The 24828-nt window shown below is 42.5% G+C and overlaps 1 protein-coding gene across 3 annotated transcripts; it reads left to right on the top strand.

The window, feature by feature from the left end:
- The first annotated feature begins 882 nt into the window (after positions 1-882).
- Atf3 (Activating transcription factor 3) lies at positions 883-24828 on the top strand. 3 transcript variants are annotated; one of them, XM_078177319.1, is made up of 4 exons: positions 883-967; positions 22114-22318; positions 23145-23281; positions 24259-24828. In XM_078177319.1, the coding sequence occupies exons 2-4, from the start codon at positions 22135-22137 to the stop codon at positions 24691-24693; spliced, it is 756 nt and encodes a 251-aa protein (XP_078033445.1). In that variant the 5' UTR covers positions 883-967; positions 22114-22134; the 3' UTR covers positions 24694-24828. The 3 variants fall into 3 exon arrangements, with proteins under 3 accessions (XP_078033445.1, XP_078033426.1, XP_078033435.1); XM_078177300.1 differs by having other exon boundaries at positions 22114-22372; XM_078177309.1 differs by lacking the exon at positions 883-967 and adding an exon at positions 1798-1924 and having other exon boundaries at positions 22114-22372.

Here is a 24828-nt window from a genome sequence, read left to right as displayed (position 1 = left end):
TCTGTACGTATCGATTATTTCCAGGTTCACATCCAAGTAATCGCAATCGCGTGAATGCTCATATATTCTGAAGCTCAGGCTATTTGAACTACGAGACATGATGTCTCGGACATCTTTCACCGTATCGTCACGACCCAGCAATGTTGAGAGCGAGGGAAAGGGACAGAATTCGAGTCATAGGTAGCGTTGATAGAGAGCAACACGCTGCAGAATGCCGGTACGTTAACCCTCACTCAACCAATACCAGATTTCATTTGTCAGATTACGTTCGTCATTATCTCGCGGTTCTTAATTAATTCTCCTATTAGGAGACGATGTTTTCTAGACATTTTGTAAGTTTCAGGAATTGTTATAAGTGAAGCACATTTCGTCAACCGAAATCATAGTTTTAAAATTGACGTCCGGATACTCGCATAATCAAATGACCTACTGTAGGTTTTGTTAACTTTGTCAGCAGTAATAATGGTTTTAACATACGAAACGGAACTGTACTCCGTTAATCGCGTCGTTTAATATGTACACGGAGCGCGTGTACACAATGTTCAGGACAGCGATTAAAGTATTTAAGCATGTAAAAAGCTTCATGTAGATCGTAGACGACCCGGCGTCAATCTACTATATTGATGCTAGACAGCCATGCTTTCGAGGGTTAAGGGAGCGCGTATTCTCTCTGACAGTTTCATGTCAACAAATGTCGTGCCCGTCGAGTCGCGCCCAGCCGCGAGCCAAGCTTGCATCGGCGGCACTCGCATCGTATTCGCGAGATCGGCCAATCGCGTTACTTGGTCACGACACGGTTAGCCAATCGGCGGTCGTCTCGGTGACGACGGTCGCTAAAAATAGCCCGTATATATCTAGGCCGGTCGCGACCGCGAATTATCCACAGTCGTGCGCCGGCAGCCGACGGGAAAGGACGGTGTGAACCGTATCCGGGAGACACGCTGTGTTGTTGTTCGCACTGAAAAAGGTAGGAACACACAACGAAAACAACCGTGCTTCTACTCTACACGTGATAAAACTCTATCATAGGTCGACTGACAAGTATACGGCTATTCTTGGAATACCGTTCGAGCATTTCGTTCGGGATTCCCCCGGTGTATTGTCGGGCGTTTCCGAGTCTAGTGACATTTGTTCCTTTAGATTGATTTTTGATGAGGTGGACGCGGCAACTTCTCAAAGAATCGTGCTTACTATCTGGATTCTAAATCGCGATAGAAATGAACCATCCTGCGCAGATGTTGCGTTTCATTTTGTATTACTTTTACGTGAATAAGTTCGTTCAGTTGGTAAGGTGGATTTTACGTGATTCAAGTTTCTACAGACCACACGATTTTTGTAGATCTGTTCGATAAAACGCGCATGAACCATGTTGTTATTGGAGCTGGTGATCTTCAGCAAGAATTAATTCATTCCGTGTAACTGGAGATTATTTCTAATAATTATTTATGTTTATATGTTCGATTTGACTTGGATATTTCAAAAGACTTTTCGGAGCCATTGATATTCTACGATCGATCATAAATCGTGCTGTTATTTTTGTAGCAAAGAAACTCGCAGCTTGAAATAGAATTGTAATTAATCTCAATTTTGTAGTTTTGCATAACTGGCATCGCTAACGATTTTGTTTATTGTAGTACGCAACAGGCAACCGCCTGACAGTTCCCGCGGACTAATTTTCATAATTCTCGACTAGTGTCGCGATTTTAAAAATTGTGTTTTTAACCATCGAAAGTTAATGGGGATGTGCTGAAACAGGTGTCAAAGTAATTGTCGGATTATTCGCTATCGTTGAACACCGTGAAGATCGAGTTCGCAACAATTCAAGGTCGCGCGACTACCGAGCGAAGCTTTATTACGAACATGTTGCATTATTACGGCAACAGTCGAGAGAAGAATATGTTAAATGCGACGTTTACGTTGCTACGTGAGTACGTTATCGTCGGCTTTCGATTTTTACCTATTTCTGTTTTATTCAGTATTCCGTTTCCTTTTTTTCTCTTTTTTTGTTCACAGTTCGTATCTCATTAACACGTAGTCATTTCTTCGACGCATTCACTGAATGGCAATAACACTCCCCGACAACATTTCTTTCCGTCTAATCAACCGATCGTTGGCGGCCGATATCGTGGTAAAACATGTGTTTCCATGAAGTTGACTGTAATGTTGACCGTCGGTTCACGCGATACCAGAGCCTCGCCGAAAGTGCCGGGATATATTTGTGTTTAAACTCGGCCCAGTGCATCTAGGTGAAGTTTTCTCTATGCGCAGAAAATTCTGTATGTTTTCTCACTTTAATATCGGACTAATTTAAACGATTGGAAACACGTTCCCGTGACCTTGGTCGAAACGTATTCTCGGATATCACGAAAATGTCACTCGAGAACGTGAGCATGTGCATCGGTTATTTGTCAACGGGCTGATGACACCTGTGGATGCGCTCGTAATAATGCACGATTAGTGTCACGGAGAACATCGGAGGTATAGTAGGGAACCTTAAATATAGCAAAACAGAACATTGGCAACATTGTCACGATTCTAGCGAGGACTATATAGCATCCTCACACGGTACCAATGCTCTGCATTGCACAATGTACCTCGGTTTAACCTGAACATTTAAATCAAACTCTCGCTCGCGTTTATTTCTTCTTCGAGTCCTCTGTCTCATTGTTATAGCTTTTTTTCGAGCTCGTAATATAATAGCTCGCAATTCTTTCTAAATATTCCAATTTTTAAATATATAAAATATATACAATTCAGTTGTCTGTAAAATATTTCAGAGTAGTATAAACCAACTTAATCACCGTGTGGAATATTTTGAACGCGATAGAAGAGAAATTACTTTTTCGCGTCTACGCGAACGAAAGTATAATGTTTGCATCGGCATGTAAAGTGGAGTTAAGTAAGGATCATGAATAACCGTAATCATAAAACCCTCGCATTACGGCAGTTTAAGCGCGGTGTACGTTCATTATGAACGACTCTGTGTTTACTTGAAGTGCATGTTCGTTCGCGAGAATGTTTGCACGATGGTAACAAACTTGCCAGGATGCACGACATTGTTCGACGATGCATCAAGTTCACCGGGACGGGATTAGAGATGCAACGGGAAGATGCGAAACAATTGAACGCGAATCGCAATTGCAAAGTGAATCAACGAAGAATCAACGCGCTTTCTGCACCCACCAAACGGCGAGGATTTCCGTAGAGATCTATGCTAGCGGTGCTACGAACCTTAAATGTTTACTTTCGTTTGTAAACTTCCTCCACGGCTGATAACCATTATATAACAATAATCTTATCTTTGCATTCGCTATGCAGACCAGACCCGATCCAGCCAAGGTGCAACAGGCTGAACGTGATAATTAGTTGCACAGTCGGACGCCGTGTGTGTCGGCGCGCAACCGTGTCATAGATCAGAATTTTTCGTGGATATCGAGGCCAAGAGATCGAATATATCTTTGTGCGTCCGGCGACGATTCCCCCATTCGTCGCGTTTTTTTACAGTCGTTCATAATCATTTTTTCGTCGAATCCGAAAGGCACTCGTCGGCGAGGACGTTAATTGGCTACAATTTGTGCGCGCAAACATTGAATTTAAATGGACAGGCAGGCGGCAGAAGAGGGACTGGTTCGATGAAAGCGCGATATAAAGGTGGAGGCGAAAGGTGTAATTCCTCTAGTTGCAATATTTGGCGACCTTCGGGGTTTATGGAAATGTGCACGCTATCCGATACACATGTGCAGATCCTGTACGGACGAGTTTCGATGCTGTCGACGATCTAAGAATTAAATGTCAGTAAGGTCATGGTCGCGAAGGAGCAAAGGAATCTCTTGCTGCGAATTCAGTCGGCGGACGTTAACTAATGAAAACCATTACGATAATGTACGCGGATGCCTTTGGAAATATATTAATCCAGGCTTCGTTGGTTCACTATGTATCGGAGAGGGTTTCGCCGCGATTCCATATATATATAGAATCAATTACAAATTCTTAAAACTCGGGACTAGTACACCATAATTTTACTATAGGTTAGCAGAAATTGTTCCGCATTCGTTCATGAACTATTAACCAATCTGTGCTTCGAGCTAAGGCGTTATAAAAAATCTAACAATTTGCATAGTAGAGTAGTAATACTTTTACATAAATTCATAGTAGTTATATATTTATAAGGTTGATGTTAGGCAAGATTATTTTTAAAGTGACATTTAATTTTGTTTCAACCAGGTTATTTTTTCTCTACTGCAATTAGGTCGCGAATTTTTACCAAAATTTCGTGTCTCATGATTTATTCTGCTTGACATTAAAAAATCGCTGATAAGAAGAGCACAATAGCGGTATTATTAGCGCCTGTAATGTGCCATTATCCAAAATTTGCGGATGTATAATCGGTTGCATCATATAAAATTGTTCAACACGTTTCAAAATCGTTATTGCGTTATCGGATGAATTTATTTTTAAAACCTGTTAAGAGTGTGATTTGTATGAAATGGAGATACTATAGACTCACTTTATATGAATATTATACTTTATGCGAATTTTCATCGCGAGTCCGATTCGTTGTTACAAAACGTTTAATTAATTTTGTTGAATGCAATTCTGCGAGTGTGCCGTCTAGAAAGGATGGCTCTTGAATCAGTGTAACAAATAATTAACAATCGTCGAATGAAGTCGTATCGTTTCTACCGAACGGAAAAAATAAAAAGTGTTTTTCGTGAGTTTTTATCGAGCGTCGCCAACAAAAGAGCGCGCGTCTTAATTAAATTTACCGCGGTCAAGGAAAAACGCGACGCACATAGAAGCTCGCGGGTGATTTATTGGCTAGGGGGGAACGCTAGCTCGCGCTCTCTTCCTCTCCCTCTCTCTTTTTCGCACACAAGCGCGGACAAAATCTTTCATATATATTCATGCATGTCGCCTTCTTACACACAGCTGATTACAAAGTCGAGAGATGATATAACTGGATTTGCAACTTGTCACGGTGAAAGAGTGAGAGGTGGACGGGAAAAAGGGGGGTGCTGGTGGGGGAGGCCATTATTGTTCAAGGGCGCCAATGTACCGATTGAATTTAAAATGCTAATATCGTAACGCAGAAAAAAAGAAATGGCGAATAGGAAGAATTTGACAGTGTAGCCTGATTCGAAATTCATCTAACATGGTCGGTCTGAAAGAAAAATGGATCATTGAGGAATTCTCCGAACAAGATATCTAAAAATTATACGATCTATAGAGCGAACAGAAAATTATTATTCTAGTAAATATAAATTATTCCAGGCGGCAATGCGGTCGTTATTTGTACACTTTGGACTCGTGGTAATTTAAGCATTCCAGAGATTGGAGCTTACATATTTCTTTACCTTTGATACTCGAATAATATTCGCTTGTAAATGATACGTCGATGTCCGTCGATTTCCATTCTCTTTTAAAGCACAGTAGTTCACCGACACTAACTAATTAGTCCTTCTGTTGTCAACGTCGCCGAGAAGAGATACTTTAACCAGATTATCTCACTCGCCGAATAGCTTAATTTCTTAGCGACATTGCGCGCTTCCGACCATTGGCATTGTCAAGCGCGAAGCTTACGGCGTGTACCGCAACGTGTATCGTAACTTCGATCCATCGGCACACCGGTCTTATTTCGTTAAAAGGCATAAATTCTAACGGAGAATCGTCTAAGGCCAACAATGCACAATATTGTGCTCGTAATTTATCGCGGGCAGGCAGTAACAAATCTGTGTCACTTTAAAAGATCAAAGGGAAGTCGAAGTGTGCGTCGCGAGCGACGGCCGGGCCGTACAGATCTCCGTCTACAGCTTCTTTTAAATTGCCTCCTCGACAACGGCACTAGACGATTGTAAATACTGCTGGCATAGTTCTTATATCTCTAATAATAATTCCAGTCCGGCCGGAGTTATTAATTTGGGAGGGTGCGCGGGGGGGAGGAGAACCGAGAGAATTTGCGAAACGTGTCCGGCTCGTAATCATTAAACCCGGCGATAATCATCCGGCCGGTCTTTCGACGAAGCTATTTCTCCCTCGGTTATAGTCCTCTCGAACGATACGGCTCGTGTTCGGCAACAGTACAGACAGTTTTAACGGAATTTATACGATCGACGAAGTCCTCGCCGCCTCTTCAACGGTTTGCGAAATACAAACGTCGGCAGTCCCGCGACAATTCAGATACCGTTTTAAACTGATATAGTTAACCGTCTGTCAGATTTCGGCATTAATTCGAATTGTTTTAAGTCAGTATTTATCTAAGAGAATTGACAGAACGACTTCGTTTCAGTCGAAAATTATAAATAGAAATTGCAATGCGATATGTCTTCTCCATAGCGTCGCGAAACTGAAATTGCAGCGCGAGATAAATGTCCATGGTTTTTTAGCATAAAACAATTTTGTAGAGTAACTAATTTTCAAAGGAATGGGAACTTATCGATTGTCTTCTAAATTGTTCATATTACCATAGAAATGGTAAGATATTTAAATAAATGCGATGCTACCATTGTTATAAAATAATGATATCAGCCTTCCGTTAAGAGCTCGCTAATTCGAGCGTTTAGTCGTTCTATCATCTCTCGTTTCACCGGCTCGCATTCCCAATTGTTCTCGCACGGTAAAAATCATCTCACCCTCTCTTTACGTTTGTTTCCATGGGGGTCAGAGTCGATACATCGGATTCGCGCGAGCACGTTTTCTGGCACCGTGTGCGTTACGCAACGGCGACGCAGAATTTCGACGCGTCGATCGCACGTGCCCGGCGATCCAAAACTTTCGTGTTGGCTCGTCCGCGGATTTACACGATGGTTCCGCGAAATTTCTCTGCGATTTGGGTCTCCGACCAAACACAGTTCGAAGCGGGACACCCGACACGACCAGCATCCCGAGAACGGAGCGCGTGTCCGCCGACGTTCCGCCCGCTGAAATCGCGTGCGAAACGCGATTCCCGGACGAGCGAGCGCGCGCGCTCGCGCGCGCCGATAGGCCGCGACGAACGCGTTTTCGATCTTTAACTGATTAAGTGGCTAATCGTTTCTGGTCGAAAACGAAGACGTTGGGCGATCGTTCCTGGAAATGTTAGCCTCGTCCGCACGAAACCCGCAGTTCGACCGGTGTCTTTCAACCGGCGGCGCCTCCGATTTTCTTGTTCGGTTTAATTAATACCAATGCGCACCTTCGTCGACTATAATTTGCAATGGAAGAGCTTTCTGTTGGATCATGGAGAATAAATTGTAGCAGTTTTATAAATATTCCTCGAGGACTTTCAAAAACGAAGGAGCTATGAGTCCAAACATAATTTGATGGGATCTGGGTCAGACAAGGCAATGGGTAATATATAATTTATTTCCCTGTTGCGACAGTGTATAGATCAGTAATCATTTTTTACCTTTTATGAAAGATTCTATAGAAGCTTTCAATATCATTCTGTGAAGCTTTATTTCACATAAATCTTGAAACATTTACCTTTTAATTCGGAAGTTCCAGAAAATGTTTAAATTCCGACAATGCGGTTACGAAGATACAGTGATCTTTGCGACCGCACCGATGCACTTCCTTGAATTATCGCCTAACAGAGTGATAAAGTTTGTTAAACCTTGCGAAACTTTCCTGTACAATCCGTTCAATTTTCGATTTAATTATACACTTGTCTAAATTTTGTGCCGTTTCAGACGTTTAGCAATGACGTCGACAACACCTGAAAATTCCTCGACTTGTTGCACTTGGTTCTATTCGCGCGAGGCGAATTACTCGTTCAAGTTATCCTCGAGCTGGCCGTTTCTAGACCGGCCCGGTGACAGTCTTTCGAAGAAGCAGTTAGGAAAGAACAATTAATGGAGATTGATGTTTCCCGAACCCGCATGGCGTTCTCCCTTCTTTGGGGAATCGTTCACGGCATACGGGCGCAAATTCGTGTCCTGAGAAACAAACGTAGGCGAGCAGAACGGTAACTTTCGAATACGAAGCTCTCGATAAGTCGCGATACGATGGAACAAGGAAGGTATCGAAGCCTCGAGAATTTTTTTCGGGAATTTCAAGAATATCTTCTCCACGGTGCTCGCGATCCTTTGTTCCGGATCATCAAAGTTACGCGAGTAAGAGCGACGAATTCCACTCGTTAACAGTAGAAACATTCTTTTCGAGCACTTATTGTTAGAGGCTTGCGACGCGGCGTTTCTTCGCGAGAGTATCTCGTTGTCGGTGTGTCACCATTACTGCATTCCGCAAACTTCGACATTTAATGTCTGTCGAGTGATCGAATGTCACTATAGCTAATACATGTGCCATCGTCAAGGGTTCAATATGCACGCTTACCGGCAAGAGTTAGAAAACGTGTCACACAGATGCATTTACATCATTTACATCGTGTCAACGAAAATGTTATCCTTTCTTAATTTTCACGTTTCTAATTTTTATTTAATTTCTATATATTTTATTTTCTTCATTCCATATTATTTCCATTCTATTTCCATTTTATTTCCATTTTATTTCATTCGTCCTATGCTTCGTAACGATTTGGGATTCACGAGTGATACGCAGCCACTCCGGCAGTCTTCGGAAAACAGTATTCTCTGCGATCGCGCAAATTCACGGCGGGGATTGTTCCTCGAAGAATATTCGAAGTGGGCGGAATTCCAGGTCATAGTTTAATTCCCGGTTGCATCGAGCCTCGGGAACGCGCGAAGATTCCGAGCGGCGATCGACTTTGCGATAAAGCCTCTAATTGCCAGGAAAGTTACTGCCGATGGCGCGGTGCTGTGAATAGAGAACCGACGAACGCTCCATAAACACCGATTCAGAAGTTTACGGAATTGAGATTGATAGTCGCGGTTTCCGAGGATCAACGAGATCTTTTTCCGTTTCGATGAGAGAGCTGGTCCCATCGAAACGTTCGTGCACTTTGCAATTCTAATTTACTGCACTAGGATCGATGTCCCAATTACCGTGCTATTATAAAGCATAAAGTATTATATATAAACTATTATATAGTAAAAAGTCAAGAATTAAATATTCATTTAGATAACTGTCTTAATTAATTAAGTGTAAACATATATATATAGATAGATAGGAGGGTGTTCTCGTTGATAATTCGATATTTCCTGATATTCTTATTTCTCTAATATATTTTTATTAACTTCTAGACACTCCTCGCACCCCGTTGAACGTCCCGCGGTTCGCCCGGATGGCCTCGTTCATCCTTTATTCTTGAGTGGAACGAGAAGGTGGCCAACAATGCTAGAAAGAGGAGGTCCTGTCGGTTTCCTACGCGCGCTCTTCCCGCACTATGTTTGGTGTTCGTAACGAAATTTATGCTTCCTGTCTGCTCGTAACGCGACCACACGCTCGTCGCCGCTGGCCATGTAATTTACATAGAGGCCCCCGGCCTGTGTGCGTTCGTCTCTATGAAGTGTCGCGCGCGCGCGCGAGCGATGCACGAAAGAGGAAATCGAAGGAAGGAACGAGCCTGCGTGCCAGAGCCACGCACTGTAGTGCGTGCACACGTGCACACCCTCGTAAATATACCGTTTCCCAGGCCATTAAGCGTTTCTGCAACATAATCAAATCAATTATCCAGGAATCCCCCCCCCCCCCGCACGACCCACTTCTCGGATCCGTTTGAATCTCGTACCGCGGGACAACTAGTTTCTTTATCCGTTTTCATTTGCACAATGGGTTCAGCGTTGAACACCGCCTAGAATCCTCCGGCGGAACGCCCACGCGTTTTCGAGGAGATTTTTCAAGGTCCCCGGAGCGTCGTTTCGCGAGACCGATTCGCAGTTTTGCTGAACGTGAAACGCGCGTTTAGACGCGGTCGAACTCGTCGCCGTCACGCTCCGGGGCATCGGTAAAGTAATTTAGCGTAATTAAAGTCTCATAATTGGGACGGATAGCGCCATAATATCCTCTCGGCCCTCACTCCCCCCTCGACACGGGCTCATTGTTTCGGTTTCGATCTCCGAGCCACCGTCAAGCTACACCGACGTAGCTTTTCAATAGGCTCCTTTTAATCTTGATTATCCTCTCTCTATCTCCTTGCTTCGATTACTAACTTAATTACGTTACAAATAGAACCATTGTGACATTGACTAATGAAGTCGCGTTCAATCTTCCTCCGGCCGTTGCAAAACCCACTCTCTAATCCTTTAAGCCTGCAGCTGTGATTTAACTGTCGTTCCTCGAGTTTTTACGCGGAAAACGGGTTCCCCGTTTGTCGAATTAATTTCTTGTGTCGTAGGCTGGAGACACTGGCCGAAATTATTTGAACACTGTTAGAAGGTTTATGGCAGGTTCCACTATGCGTCGTTGCAAAGAAAAATATTCTTTTTAGGGTAATAGGTCCGTTGCGATAATTTTTCCGACACCGCGTACACGAATGAGATGGAATAAAACCGCGACGGTGAAACTGGCGCAGGAACAAAACAAAGTTTTGTAAGAAAGGAATGACTGATTTTAGAAAGCGATGGGCGACGGAAGGTTTTGACGAGCACGTGTACCACCGAGGCATTGACTCGGCCAACTCTTTTCTCTCGCGTCGACCTCTCACCTTCGTCGCGAGCTTTCAGTTCAACGAAATCTCTCTCTCTCTCTCTCATTCTCTCTCTGTTCTGCCGCGCATATTGTTTTCCAGCAGGTTCGTGCTTTATCGTCGTTTCCCCTCGCGCATTTTTACGACGTCCTTGCCTCGCATTTCTATCCTCGTGTTTCTCCGGCGACGTTCCTTCGATTCCCGGCCGCCCTCCGTAACGTCTGTTAATGTTGGCACACGGTCGCGCCGCGGCGTGTTTAGAAAAAAAGTCGGCTGTAAATCCGCGAAATCGCCGTCGAACGACGCTCCGGAAACTTATTCCGACCTTCGCCGTTGCCGTGGGATCGCGTTCGAGTTGTTTTCGAGCTTCGAAAAAATGATCGAAACGCTGGAAAAAACGCGCGGGAGCCTTAAAACCGACTCTGAAATCGACTTAAAAATAACCTAAAATAAAAAATTAAACCGAAATAAATTCGTAAAAATTCGTATAAACGTTAATTTGATATAGTTCATCCCCGAGAAAATCTCGCTATTTCCGACGTCGATTTTCCAAGATCGAGGTCAAGGTCAAGGTCAATTTTGCGACAAGTTGCTCGAGTCATTGTCCACCGGATCGAGGCTCCTCGGTTAGAAACGCGGCTATTTTCTGCCGCGCGAAAGGGGTTGGTATTATATAGCGACGCAAGTCACGTTTTCGAATATTTTTACTTCTGCCTTGAAACGCGATCCATATCAAAAATGTTAAAAATACGAGTAGAACGAATTGAGATGCGAATTAACTCTGAATTATTTTAACAGTTGCACTCCTTGACTTGCAACGCTGTGGTTCTAAAATGAATAAAAAAAAATGAATAAAAAATGTTTCGGCGCGCAGCGAACTTTGAGATCGAGCACAATAGAGCTCGTTGATTTTTATACAGAATTCGTAGACGATTTTGAAACAGTTCGCGGCGTGGAAGAGCCGACGGCAATAATGGCCGGGGCCCTCAAAATTCCGCGGTGACGTACAACCGGCGAACAATCGGCTCGTTCACGGCCTCGAGATCCTGTCTATCCGAACAACAGTGTACGCCAGAGTCTCCTGTTGATTCGCGATCCAAACAGTACGGTTTCCGTTCGAAGTTCGAACAGTCTCGACCGTCTCCCTCTCTCTCTTTCTCTCTCTCTCTCTCTTCGGTTTCGTTATTTCCCAAGAAATTCCGATCCTCGGGTTGCTCCGGGAACGCAGCTCGTAAAATGGCGATCGGTCCCCCGGTTTTCGTAGGAGTTTGATGGGATTTCGATAGGCGGGGATAGGCGGCGGACCTGTTTCTCAAGTTGGCGATCGGACGCGTACGTTGCAGAACCGTCAGCCGCAGGAATTAGGCCGCCCACGCTTATGTCGACGACCGTACCGAAAAAGCACGATAAAAGCTTTCTGGCCAGATGGGCACCGGTTGCGCAAGCTTCTCCTCTTCCTCCTCCTCCCCCTTCTCCTCCTCATATTCCTTCGTTGCTACAGCATCCTCCTCTCTCTCTCTCTCTCTCTTTTTCTCTGATTCCCGGCGATCACCATCTTCCGTCAACGAGGGATTTCTCGTATTCTCCTGTCACTCGAACTGTCCTCCGTGACACGTTGAACAAGTTATGGAGTGATGGCATACCTCTTGTTTTTTCTTTTTTAACACCGGCACGAACACATCGAACGTTTAATTGATATGTACAGGGTGTTCCATCGTGTGTTATCACTTCGATTTACGCGACTGTAGAATTTTATCACTGAGGTATATTACTAGAATCAGATGCATGGTTCACGAGAACAGTTTGCCAGTTCTGAAGATGTGATGCAAACGACGAAGACAGAGAACCTTTCATGGAGATATAATAATACTTACAACGTTAACAGGAGAGACACTCTTTCAAAATTACTACGAAATTATCGTATCACTCGCATTACTATTTCTTTTTTATTTCAGTGAATTAATACCTTCTTGCAGAGAATATCAATCATAAATTAGCAAAGATTACTCACTAATTCATCGCTAGTCGAGAATCTATAATCTATAGGATCTACGTTCACTAGCTTATGGGGCAAATAACTTTCGGTCAGTGATTAAATAATCCCGGATTTATTGTTGTAAGACTCCTCTTTTTCGTTCTAAGACTCTCCTTTTTCGTTCTAAAATCAAAGCGTTTAAATATCGTCAATTTGTTGGGAATCGAAGACTCGACGAATATTTCTCGCAGCCACTATATATTCTAGCAGCTCGTAATTCCGCGGGCGAAAACAGATCGGTTACGTTCTATTACAACGAACAGTCCGATATGTTGCTTGTCTGAAGGCAAGACGAACCGAAACTCGCGCCTCGTATCGAAGGCGAACCGAGGCGGGCCAGAGCGAGCACACCGTGTCAAGCGCGAGTCATAAATACACCAGCAACGATATATCGAAGATGTCTTGTCCCCCTTTTCCGAAAAGCGTCGGGACGCTCCAAAAATCTCTGCCGCCCCGATCGTCTTTCGCTCGAGAGTATAATGCTACTATAGTGACTATAGGGCTACTATATTGACTGTTGTACTAGTATAGTGACTGTAGTGCTATTATATTGAAATCATGCAATTATTTTTATGCGAATCGGTGCTTTATTTGACTTATTTATTTCGGTGCTTATTGTTGACAACTTTATTTGACAAATTATTCGGGCATTTTTGGCTTAGAATTTATGATTTTTGCAGCACCGATCCCATAGAGATCTCCATGGGAAAGCATACCATAGTAACTTAGTAATAAGTATCGAGTATTATAGTATTTTTTCTACACAATTGCAGAAACTTTGCGCTGGTATAGTTATTGAAGAAATACTCGTGGGCCTCGATCGCTCGTCGACTAAATAGAACAAAGTAGATTTCTATAAAAAGAATAATAGAGAGCACCCTATGGGTTAGGCGACCTACTGCGATTACGATAATCTTTTTTCGATCTCTGAACATGCGACGAGAGAATTCTAAGCGTTGGCAAGACAGAATAAAGATGATTTCAAACTCTGAGACGAGCATAGAAATTAACAGCTTCGTAAATGTTGTAATCTGTTAATTTAGTTCCATTTTATCTGCCCGCGTACGATATTTGGGTAATGACCGTGAAAAAGACAAATCGTGCTCGAGAATAGGCAGGATTATCAACGATTTATATCCGTCGCAGAAATTCCGCGTTCACCGTCTGAAAACTTCACCTACGGCGAACCCGAAAAATCCTCGATCGTTGCCAACAGCTTTGAATTCTCATTAGTCTTCGTACACGATCACGTTTCATTTTTCATTTTATATAATCCTTTACTTAATATCCTGCAACAATTCCCCTTCATCGTCCGATTTATATTTTCCTTTTTAATAAATTCCTTTAAAGTCAGAAAAGACGTCGGAAATTTTTCCCAAATATTAAAAAATTATTTCAGCCTTCAAAAATTCCAGCTAGACAATTTTAGTTGCAACAATTTTAGGTTAACAAACGATGCAAGAAAATAAATACAGGCTCGTTTCTACATGACCTAGGAATAACCTTGAAACGTTCTAGAAAGCTCGTAACCCGAACACAGCGCTTATACACACACTGTGCTTATCTTGTTTATGCATAATCGTTAACACAGTAGGCGCATGCGACGACAAATGTTTCTTTTATTGAACAATTTTTTTTCGACATTTTTCACGCGACAGGAATCTCGTCGCCTCGGTCGAAAGGTTCGCTCTAATCGTAACAAGAATTCTAATCGAGAGCATTGAGCGAACACACTTACTCTCTTTCTTCAAGGATCTTGGATCCACTCGGATCGATCAACCGCCGAAGAATCTAGCTCGGCGAAGGGGGGGAGGGGGGAGGTGGAGGAGGAGGGGCTTCGAAAATTATAAACACCGCAGAGTTTATTTTGCGTCAAGGTGCAACGAGGCTATTCGTAGAGTTAGCTGCCTAATAATAATCGCACTTCCGATCTGTAGGGACCGTTCAGCTCCGAGGATATTGTGTTGCAGTCGCCTTGCCTCGCGAAGTCTTGCCTCGCCTCGCCTCGCGTTCGCTCCCCAGAGGGCCCTGAATCCGTGTGTCTCTGATTGCTACGGAATCCCGCCCTGAAACTTTATCGAGACTTTATCGCCAGATAGAAACATAGCCAGGCGACGTTCGGCTCGACGAGCGAACAGAGGGGCCCTTGTTGGTCTTTCGGGGGGACTTGTTGACGGTCTCGAGGTAATTTTACACCCGGCGACTTTTCTGCCGAACGATCATTGAGCACTCCAACGCCAAACGAAGGAGATCTCGTCTATGGCCCTCCGTGTCGATAGCTCCGTTAACCCCTTGTCGTACTTTAACGAGTCAGACTCGTGACAGAGATTTCTAGTGATATCCTCTTAAGTATGGTTGTTATTTCGTTTTTTCAAGTTGGCATAAAATTCCTCCTGTAAACAATATTTAATCGTTCTAGTAAATGTAGATATACAGTAAATATTTGTCTTTTTCTCCTAATTATTACAATCGAAAAGGGTTTGCCATTGTAACTAATCTGATCTAATAAATATGAATATTATTAACCCCTTGCCGTACTTTGACGAGTTCGGCTCGTGATGGTGACTTCTAATCAGTTAAGCATGAATTTCGTTTCTTTAAGTCGAAATAAAATTCTGTGCTTTCCTTATTGATATTTAAGCACTGAAGTAAATTATAAGCATGCTATAAATATTTTATTTCTCCCCTAAGAAATGATTACAGTCAAAAATAATTTAAGCATCGTTGTTGCGAAGATAAAAGTACTGCAAGGGGTTAATTCATTTTAAATTGAAATTAAATCGAATTCTTCTGTGATCGAAGCCTAGAAACGGAAGTAAATAAAGGCAACAAAAAGACAAAAATTATCTGGTCCTATTAAGAACAGTATTACGGACAAATAAGTAGTAATAAACGCAGTGTTAAAGGGTTAATCGCGACTGGACCGAATCTAGTTCTGAATTTTACGCTACAGTCACGGTGATAATATTTTCTAACAAGATAAAAGAAGGAGAAGAGTTGAGGTTGCAAAGTGCAAACAGTAAGCAGACGATTAATTTTTTGATAAAAGATAAACGAGTATTAACTGTAAAAGGAAGATTGACACAAACAGTATAATCAGTATTAAGAAAGATTATTAGGAAAATTAGTACAAGAAGGACTCGTACTAATGAAATGGTACTTGAAATGAATGGAAAAACTCGAGGAAATAATTCGCTTGGTTTCGGGAGTCGCGGTTCGAAGATCTTTCAACTTTCGACGCGAGAGACCCGGCGAATACCGAAACGTTCGTGGCATACATCAAAATCAAACGGTTTCTATTTATACGTTTAACAGCGTGCAGCGGCGACGGGTTCGATCGGACACCTGTTCCCATTCAAACAAACTCGATCCGCCGATTATTATTTCAATCTGTTGCATCGCTCCCCGCCGCTTTACATAATCCACGAATTATACGACGGTGTGCGCACGGTGTATTGCCGATACGACGCGGTGTATTGCACCCATCGATGCCCCTTCGATTATTTCTCCTGGCCGCGGAACCAATTGTATTGATTCCCAATGATTTTTCGCGCCGGTTCCGCATTCCATCTATTTTACATCGATCCTTTAAAGTTTCACGTTCTTTTAAAATATTCCGCGTAAATCCACTGAAGAAAAACTTAAGATATCGTTACGAATTAATATAATAACCTTCTTAAAATTAAACCAGATGATATCTAACTTCTTCGTATGATTTATCAAGGTGTCAGAGAATTTTTAATAAAAATACAATTAGTCAGAATGCAAGCTGAATTCGCGTTCCATTTTTTGTACATAGATCCTTCAAAGTTCCATGTTCTTTTAAAATATTCAGCGTGGATCCACTTAAGAAAAATTTACGATATCGTTACGAATTGATATAGTAATTTTCCTAAAATTAAACCCAAATGATTTGCACCTTTTTCGAACTGTATACCAAAGTGTTAGTGAATTTTTACTGAAAATACAATTAAAATGCAAGCTGGATTCGCGCCGTTCTTTTCCATCGTTCGGTTACCTAGCTTTTCGCGGCAAGCTATTTTCTCAGTTGAATCTGAAAATCTAAACGTTCTTCCTCGTTCCTCCTTCCGCCCGGTAACCTCGATTCGCTAGATTCCTCCAGCTATTCCTCCTCGGCAATCTTCTCGTTTAATCAGCGGGAATAAACACGAGCGAGACAATGACAGAAGGAAATGAGGGCCGCGAGAATTTGTTTGCTCACCGTTCGGCGCGCGCGCGCGCGAGCGAGAACGTGTCTCCTCGCGTTCAATTCTGTGTTTTCTCTTGGCTCTGTAATATCATAATTATACCGTCGATCGATTTATTTGTTATCCTTTCGGTCGATTCCGGTTCGAAAAATATATGAACGTTCGACAGATTCCCCGGTCGGTTGTTGCCGCGATGAAATTAAATTGCTTTCTGCGCGTTCTTTTCGCGGAGTCGAAAGAAACGTATCTCTCGTTCGTAGCTGAACGATTAATAATAATTATCGGCCCGTTATCTCCATTCATATTTGTTTCGTTTCGATAATCACGCATCGAAGCGAATGATTCATCGAGCATGTATAGACTAATTTTGGGAACTTTATTGCATCTTTAAGGAATTCCCGAGGAAGCGTAATTTTATCAGTTACAAAATTTGATATTTTCTTTTCTGGGACGGTGCTTAATATTTCAGACCGTGCGAAATAATTTTGACAATAGGTCGTTTTAATTCTAATACATAATCTCGACGCTTCTATTTGCCCGAACAGCACCTGTCCAGATCAAATTCGGACCACATGCTACCTCCGGGTCAGATAACAATACTTTTAATTTGCAAACGCTTTAATTGCGACACTGCGTGTATCACGTTTCAAATGTAAACAGATAAGACGTTTGAAAAATTCTATTTTTATACCGAAGATTACGACAAAGCCATTGAATACAATTTTTTTTAAGGTGAAAGCCGACAAATTTGACTGTGGTTACATTAAAAGATTATAGGCTCCAACGCGTTATCTACGATCGATAATAGATCCGAATGTGTCGCCTCGATGATAAATACCAATACTTTGCCCGGGAGATGTGACGCCGGTCGTGCGGTTATGCGAACGAGTAAATTACATTCGCGATAAGTATTTTTCGTTAAATAACAAACTAATGGGAAGTATGTACTAAAGTATGTATTAAACTATGTATTAAGTATATAAAACGTTCGCTCGAGTAGAGGAATAGTTTATGCAATGCCCCGTTCGAACGGATTAATTCACCCGTTTCCAGCACCTAATAAATTAGGCAAATCGTAATCGCCACGGGGGTCGGTATCTCCCTTTCGAAAATTTGAATATCAATAGGCGATAATCGATTCTGTGATTCGACGGAGTCTTATAGCCCGGGCACGATAATTCTTCAGCAACGAGGCCTCGCTGCTACGGTAAATAAATTCGGCCGTGTATTTCAACTGAGATCGGGGCCAACGTTTAGAAATATTGCTGTTTGTGTTTAGAAGACGATTTTTTTGCACCAGCTAGCGTTGGCTGCACGACCAAGGAATACGCGAGCTTTTTACAGCTTTAATCGAATCATTGTCGAAGATATATTAAAGCATTGATAAGTATAATTAAGCAGTGTGTGATACATTGAGGCGGGGCAGAGATATGCAATCTTTAATTACGTTGCGCTATGACTTGTTCCATGGCTATGGTAATTGGTATTTTGATATAGTTAAGTCGGCCCTTTTATCTCACAGAAATGCTAATGAGGATGTTAGTATATAAATATATATAATTCAGATTTAGGGATGACATTTGGATTATCATAGACAGTAAGATTATCATATACTTAGACTGCCATAGACAGTAAGATTATTATACACTTACATTATTATACATATCAAGTAGAATTTCGCAGTTGTCTCAAATAATTCTTTAAAATAATTATCAAATTAAGTAACGTATTTCATTTGGAATATCAATTTAATGTTATCGATTTGATAGTTATTTAAAATTATTATTTGAGATAACTTTGAAGTAGCATTATATATTTGAAGTGCTACGAATAATTTAAAAGTGGCCAGATTTGGGTCCGCAGCGGGCCGCGACGATCGCCCGCGGAAAAATCAAGGATGGTAGAATCAACGAAGCTAAAGGCTTGTCAATTCTGGTGAAAAATACATTTTGGCGGGTCCGGGTCCCCGGCGTCTCTAAAAAGAAACCGTGCGTGTCCTCCAGCAGGCTAGAGCCGGCCGTCTTGTTTTCGGCCGTCAAATTCTTCGGCTGCGGGCACATCGCAGCTTGTTACCCAACCTCCCCGAAGGATCTCCCCTCCTCTCTCTCTCTTGGTGAGAGAGGGAGAGAGGGAGACAGCCAGTTTTCGATGCACGGCGAACGTGTGCATACGTGTGCGCGCTGGGCCCGGTGTGGGCCCGTCGTCCCACCGCTACGCGTCGCGTCGGGTACGTGCACACGCGAGAGGCCCGCGTTTCGTAAGAATTTTATCGTTCCGTATTCGGAGCCTAATGCCCTTGCAACTCCTCCTTCGTAGCCTTCTATGGTTCCTCCTTCTGCTGTTCCTCCACCTCCGCCACCGCCGCGCGCTCGCTGATATCTCCACGATGTGGCCCCATCACGCTCCCGTAGGCCGGTTACATTTACCAACGAAGCGAAAGAGTGAAAGAGAGAGGAAGGGAGAACGGCGAGGGGAAGGGACGGAGAAAGAAAAAAAGATGGACTTCCGAAGACCGGATCTCGACGGGGACCGCGACATGGGCCCCTCCGCCGAATCCCTGCCCGGTACCCACTGACCTATATGCCGGGCAGATGCCTCCGCGCCTCTCTTCCATCGAGAGATCTTCCGAGGGCTCACGGCGATTGTTACGATAGAGCGGCCGTTCCTCGATCGTAATTTACAATTTGTTATTAATAGAGCGTTTAACACCTTGCAGTACAATCTCTATCATAATTGCGTTGATTAATAGTTTTTCGTCCTTAACAATGAACCTGCCGAGCTCGAACTACGCGCTTTGGTTTAGAAGAATGGCAAGGCTGGATTCATTTAGACTTTCTGCCATTTGTATTATAATGCATGCTTCAATCGTGATATCCACTTAATAATTTCGTATGTAAAAGACATTATAATCTACGAAATTTTATATTTCTAATATTTTACTATTTTTATAAATTTTAACGATAGATGATTCATATTTTGTTTCAATTTAATGGAATACGACTGGCAGTATATTTATTAAATTATACATGAAATATTTGTTACGAGTCTGACTCGTTATTATAGTGCAAAGGGTTAACATTAGAAGTATCGAATCAGTCAAACTCTTCTGGCTTTTGTCGTTTTCTTTTACAATTCTTGATGTTACAAAAATGTTTCTATGGGGTCAACTTTTTCTTGGACCTTTTCGTCCAAGCTTACATTGTAATGGAAACAATTATAGTATATAGTCTATTATAGAATACTTATAGTATAGTATTGTATAATCTATTATAGAACAATTATAATATAATATATAGTCGATTATAGAACAATTATAATATAATATATAGTCGATTATAGAACTATCATAATTGGTTTAATAGCATCGATGTTAATAGTAGCTCTATAATATAGCCGAAAGAGTCTTAATTAACTCGCGTGCGTCTCGCAACACTCACAACTCTTTTCCTTCCACCTCGAAGTGTCCGATCGCCCAAACCGATCTTTCAACGTTTTAACACACACATACTTATACTGATAACACGCACACGCGCTCCTCTGAACTTAGAACCTATAACAGAGCGACGAATGCGCTCTACCAAGCCGCTGAAAATAAGGAATCCCTAAAATAATGAAGAATGTAATCACAAGTGCGATGCATTAATTAAAATTTACTAGTAACGCTGTAAAAAAAATTAGTCATTGTTCGCGAACAGCAAATATATTCTATTCGTTCATTATTTAAAATTGTTGCATTTTCAAGTGACACGTACTACCGTTAGGAATTCATGAGAGAGTTAAGTAGTTCATTAAATTGTTATTAAGCGTTGTAATTATTTTTCACAAGCTTTACGATTGTCATATTCGAAGTAACTTGAAAATTACGTAATTGACTGCCGTATTAAAAAGCGAAGCTTTCGACCTCTTCAAATTCCGCACACTAGTTCTCAATATTCCGAGAAACAGTTTCCAATAAATTTTTCCTTTTCCATAGCCGCTAATTTCAAAGTCCGACGCCACTGATAAGTTTGAATTTAAAAACACATTTGCGTTTAATCGCGAAGGCCGCGAATCCGTTACTACGCCTAATGTTTTGGTAACATCGGGGTGTCGATGAACCAGACGCAACGATTCCCTCGGTTCCCGATCAACGAAAGCCGGTTTCACTTCGCGGGATCGATAAGGATCGGCCAGCTTCCGGTTGTCGCTATCAGAGTGTGCCACACGATTCAGCCTGGATTCCTCTTTGTTCCAGCGCGCGGATCCGCGCGTATCAAGGACGTATCAATGAGCTTCTCGCGTTCCCCGGGAAAGGAGAACGCGCAATAAAATGAGAGAACGAGAAGCCGACGTGGAAAAATGCCGGCCGCGTGCGCAAAAACTGCGTTCGTTTGCATTCCCCATATTGCATCGGTTATTGCATCCAGCCCGGGCGAACAATAAATCACGAAGATTAAAACGTAACCGGTCCGCAGGATATACGCGCTTCCTTCGGCCGGCGTATCAGCGGATCCGCGGACGGTTCTTATTGTTTCGAAATGATTAATGCGCCCCGAGAGCCATGGAGGTACACACTTTTTGAATAATGCGATTGTAACGCGATCTCCATGGGCGAGTTTTATCGCGATAAAATATTATCCCCCCTAGTAAACCGCAGTCGAGGATGTCGGCCTATCAGCGGGCTGCGTCCAAAAACACCGAGGATCCCAGATAGATTGTAGCCGCCGCAGGCTGCCGAGATATTTCGTTTATCGAAATAAAACTGCTACGACCGCGTCTGACGTTTCTCAGATGAACCGGGTAAATGTAAAAAAAACGTCGGCAAACAGTCGTCAGAAAATAGTAATTTGATGGACGGAACTTCGTGTTCGTGTGACAAAGTTCTGTCAATCGCTCGTCACGTTGTTTTTAATGTACCAGAATTTTTATTCAATAGCTTTTGTCCACTCCTTTTATACAAATTTTTGAGACGAGTGTAAGTAAATCGACGTCATTAGAAAATAGCAAATATTAGCTATTAATTGGTATTATTAGGCATTTATTAGGCATTTATTAGACATTTATTAGGTATTAATTGGTATTATTAGTTTGGAAACTATGAAACGGGCGCCGCAGCTGTACACAGACTAAACGAAAACGCCCGTTTCATAGTTTCCAACCTAATAACTGGTATTTATTAGGTATTAATTACGTTGGGTAAAATCTGTCGTTCCTAACTTTTTAACCGAAAGACGATGTCCGGTTCAACCATGTCTCAACTCTTTTGAAGAGTGAACTACAAGCGAAACGAGGATAGGCCAGCCGCGCCGACTACAAAGAAAGATTCCGGAAAGTGTAATCACCGTGGCTCCCGTTTGTTCTTGTTCCAGGTTAAATGGTAATAAGCGACCATGTACAACCTGAACGTGAATGTGAATCCTAATCCAGCGGCTGCCGCCGGTCTTCTCGGTGTCGCGGCGGCCGAGGTCACGCCAAGGACACCGGAAATCGTAAACTCCCTAATCGCCATGACCAATCCCTTCGAGGATTACACGAGCGAGAGGAGCAGGGATCGTACGGATTCGATTAGCAGCGGTGAGCCGAGCCCACCGAGTGTTCAGCACACCTGTAGTCAGCTCATTAAAGAAGGTACCCATCCGGTGGTGACCTTGATATCCTACCGGGTCGCGACCGTCTTTCTTTTGTCTCGTCCTTTCGAATCCCGTGACCCAAGGCCGCGTCGACCTTGCCATCGGTTTAGTTCTAGTCTTCCACGTTCGCCGGCCAGTACGCGACTAAATACCAGCTCGGGTCGGGTCGGGTCGGGTCGGGTCGAATCAGATCAGTTCAAGTTTGATAATTATTTACTGCACACCCCACCAATTTTTACGATCTTGAAATATTCTCTCAACCACGTCGTTTTAAACAATGATTTCCTTCATACGATTTAAGATACTATACATGATTATCATAGTACACAGTAGAAGCCTTACTAAGATCTTAACCTGAAAAGTCTTAGATCGTTCTGTTAGGTCATCAGCTCCAGTAAAATCATAACCGGGTCAACCATGAGTTACAAATAACTCATAGACTTTGTGCAAGCCTGTACAAAGTATCCCCTCAAAACGAACATAACCTTGACACAATAAGAAGAGATCCTCAGATGTGACATTCGCCTCTTGATGATAGAAAATTAACTATCTTAAAAATTATAACTCGTTAAAAAGTGAGTATCACATCTGGGAGCCTCGCCTTGCAAGCAATAAAGAATTACTCGCAAAATAAATTGTTTCGAATTTTCAATTAGTGCGGTGTGCTCTGTAATAAATAATTATCTCATTTTGTCGATCCGATGTTCCATTTGGTGCGAAATACTTTCGCAGTCTTTGTCGAGATCTAATTGTTTGGCAAAACTTCGCAGGTTTGAAGCTGACGCTGCAAACGAAGAGGAGGGCAAACGGAAGCGGCGATGATTCCAAGAAGAGGTCGAAGAAGGAAGACGGAAGCGCGGACGACGAAGAGGAGGACGACTCGTCGAACAACAACAGCCGTAGTGGTGTAAGAAATCCCTATCATATTGTCTCATTAAAATCATATGACGCCTGCTGCGAGTTCGGCATTTAATCGTTCTCACGGGTTCTCGATGAGGAATCGAGTTCTACTTGAACTAGAAGCACGTTTGATCAAATACTTTGGGCGTCTACTTTATGTAGGCATGTCAAGAGGACGGGCGAAAGAGTATAAGTCGATCTTTTCTAGTGGGATGGAACATATGTTCCCTATTAGGGTGTCCCATAAGTTCTTTCCATTCCAAGCTATGTATAATCTCTCTCCAGAGAGAAGTATGGATCTACTATGTCCAAACTCTGATATATGATTTTACATTTTCCTGCGCGATTAATAATTTTGATTTATACTCTTTCGATCGCGCATTAAATATCGAGATATCCCTGGTAAAAAGAATTCGATCAAACAAGTTCAGCGTCTATCATTATTATCATCCAATATACATACATAATGCATATACATGTGAATATGTTTCTTTTTAGAAGGTACGGAATGAGAAATCTTAACACCGTTTCGAAGAAAGGTCAACCATCCCCAAGAGTTAAGAAACACTTTTTTTGACAATTTCTATCGTCATCCCCATCGTTCGAAGTACCAAAAAATGATCTAGTATCTATCTAGTCACACGCTACTTAAATTTGTGAAATTTATTTGATTTATGTACGTTTGGTAAAGGGGCAAGACCATTTATCTATTTTACTAATATTCTTATAATATTAAAAATGTCGATAACTCTTCTAGCAGCTTCAATCATAATGTAGATCGAATATTTTCTGCCAGGGGGATGATATAATAAATTAAGCTATCATTTTTCATAGTAGATTAATACGAGAATCAAGAATTAAAAAATTGCAGTCTAGGTTTAATTCTTAATTAGATTGTCTCGTTCGGTCTGTCCTTTGCCAATAATTGTATTAAATCTTGAGAGTAGCAAGATTACTAATATAAGCAATGTAAAATCGTTTCAGTTGACACCAGAAGATGAGGAAAGGCGTCGGAGGAGACGCGAGAGGAATAAAATCGCTGCAACCAAGTGCCGGTTGAAAAAGCGTGAGAAGACAGTGATCCTGGTGCAGGAGTCCGAGATCCTGGAAACACAGAACCACGACCTGAAGTCCCAGATCCAGGAGCTGGAGACGCAAAGGCGCAGGCTGGTAGACATGCTGAGTTTACACGGGCCGACCTGTTTGAAACAAGGAGGCGCGGACACCTCGTATCAACAGTACGCGGAACCTTTGCATCTACCGAGTTATCAGGAGAACTTTGTGCACCCACCGCCAGCGTTAAACCAGCCTCAAAACTGTGTATCGGAATACCCGGTGAAGCTGGAGGATTACGAGGGCGAGTTTTACAGGCAAGAGAGTCCGTACGTGCCAACCTCAGACGCCAGTTGCACAGTCTAGTATCTTTATTCGTTACAAGTAATCCTTGCTGCGCCATCTTGGGGAGTAATCTCTTCGGAAATCTGATTTACCGGCTGGAAATACTGTAAACTTATGACATCCCAGCTAGTCGACTACTTTACGAGGGGGGGGGGG

This window comes from Augochlora pura, chromosome 1 (assembly GCF_028453695.1).
Source record: "Augochlora pura isolate Apur16 chromosome 1, APUR_v2.2.1, whole genome shotgun sequence".
Taxonomy (NCBI): Eukaryota; Metazoa; Arthropoda; class Insecta; order Hymenoptera; family Halictidae; genus Augochlora; species Augochlora pura.
This window is presented reverse-complemented; position numbering and strand designations above follow the sequence as displayed.

Coding starts and splice junctions, on each gene's coding strand:
- Atf3 (XM_078177300.1), top strand. CDS start 22,135: ATGTACAACCTGAACGTGAATGTGAATCCTAATCCAGCGGCTGCCGCC. Junction 22,373..23,144: donor TAGTCAGCTCATTAAAGAAG/GTACCCATCCGG, acceptor AAAACTTCGCAG/GTTTGAAGCTGACGCTGCAA. Junction 23,282..24,258: donor ACAACAACAGCCGTAGTGGT/GTAAGAAATCCC, acceptor AAATCGTTTCAG/TTGACACCAGAAGATGAGGA.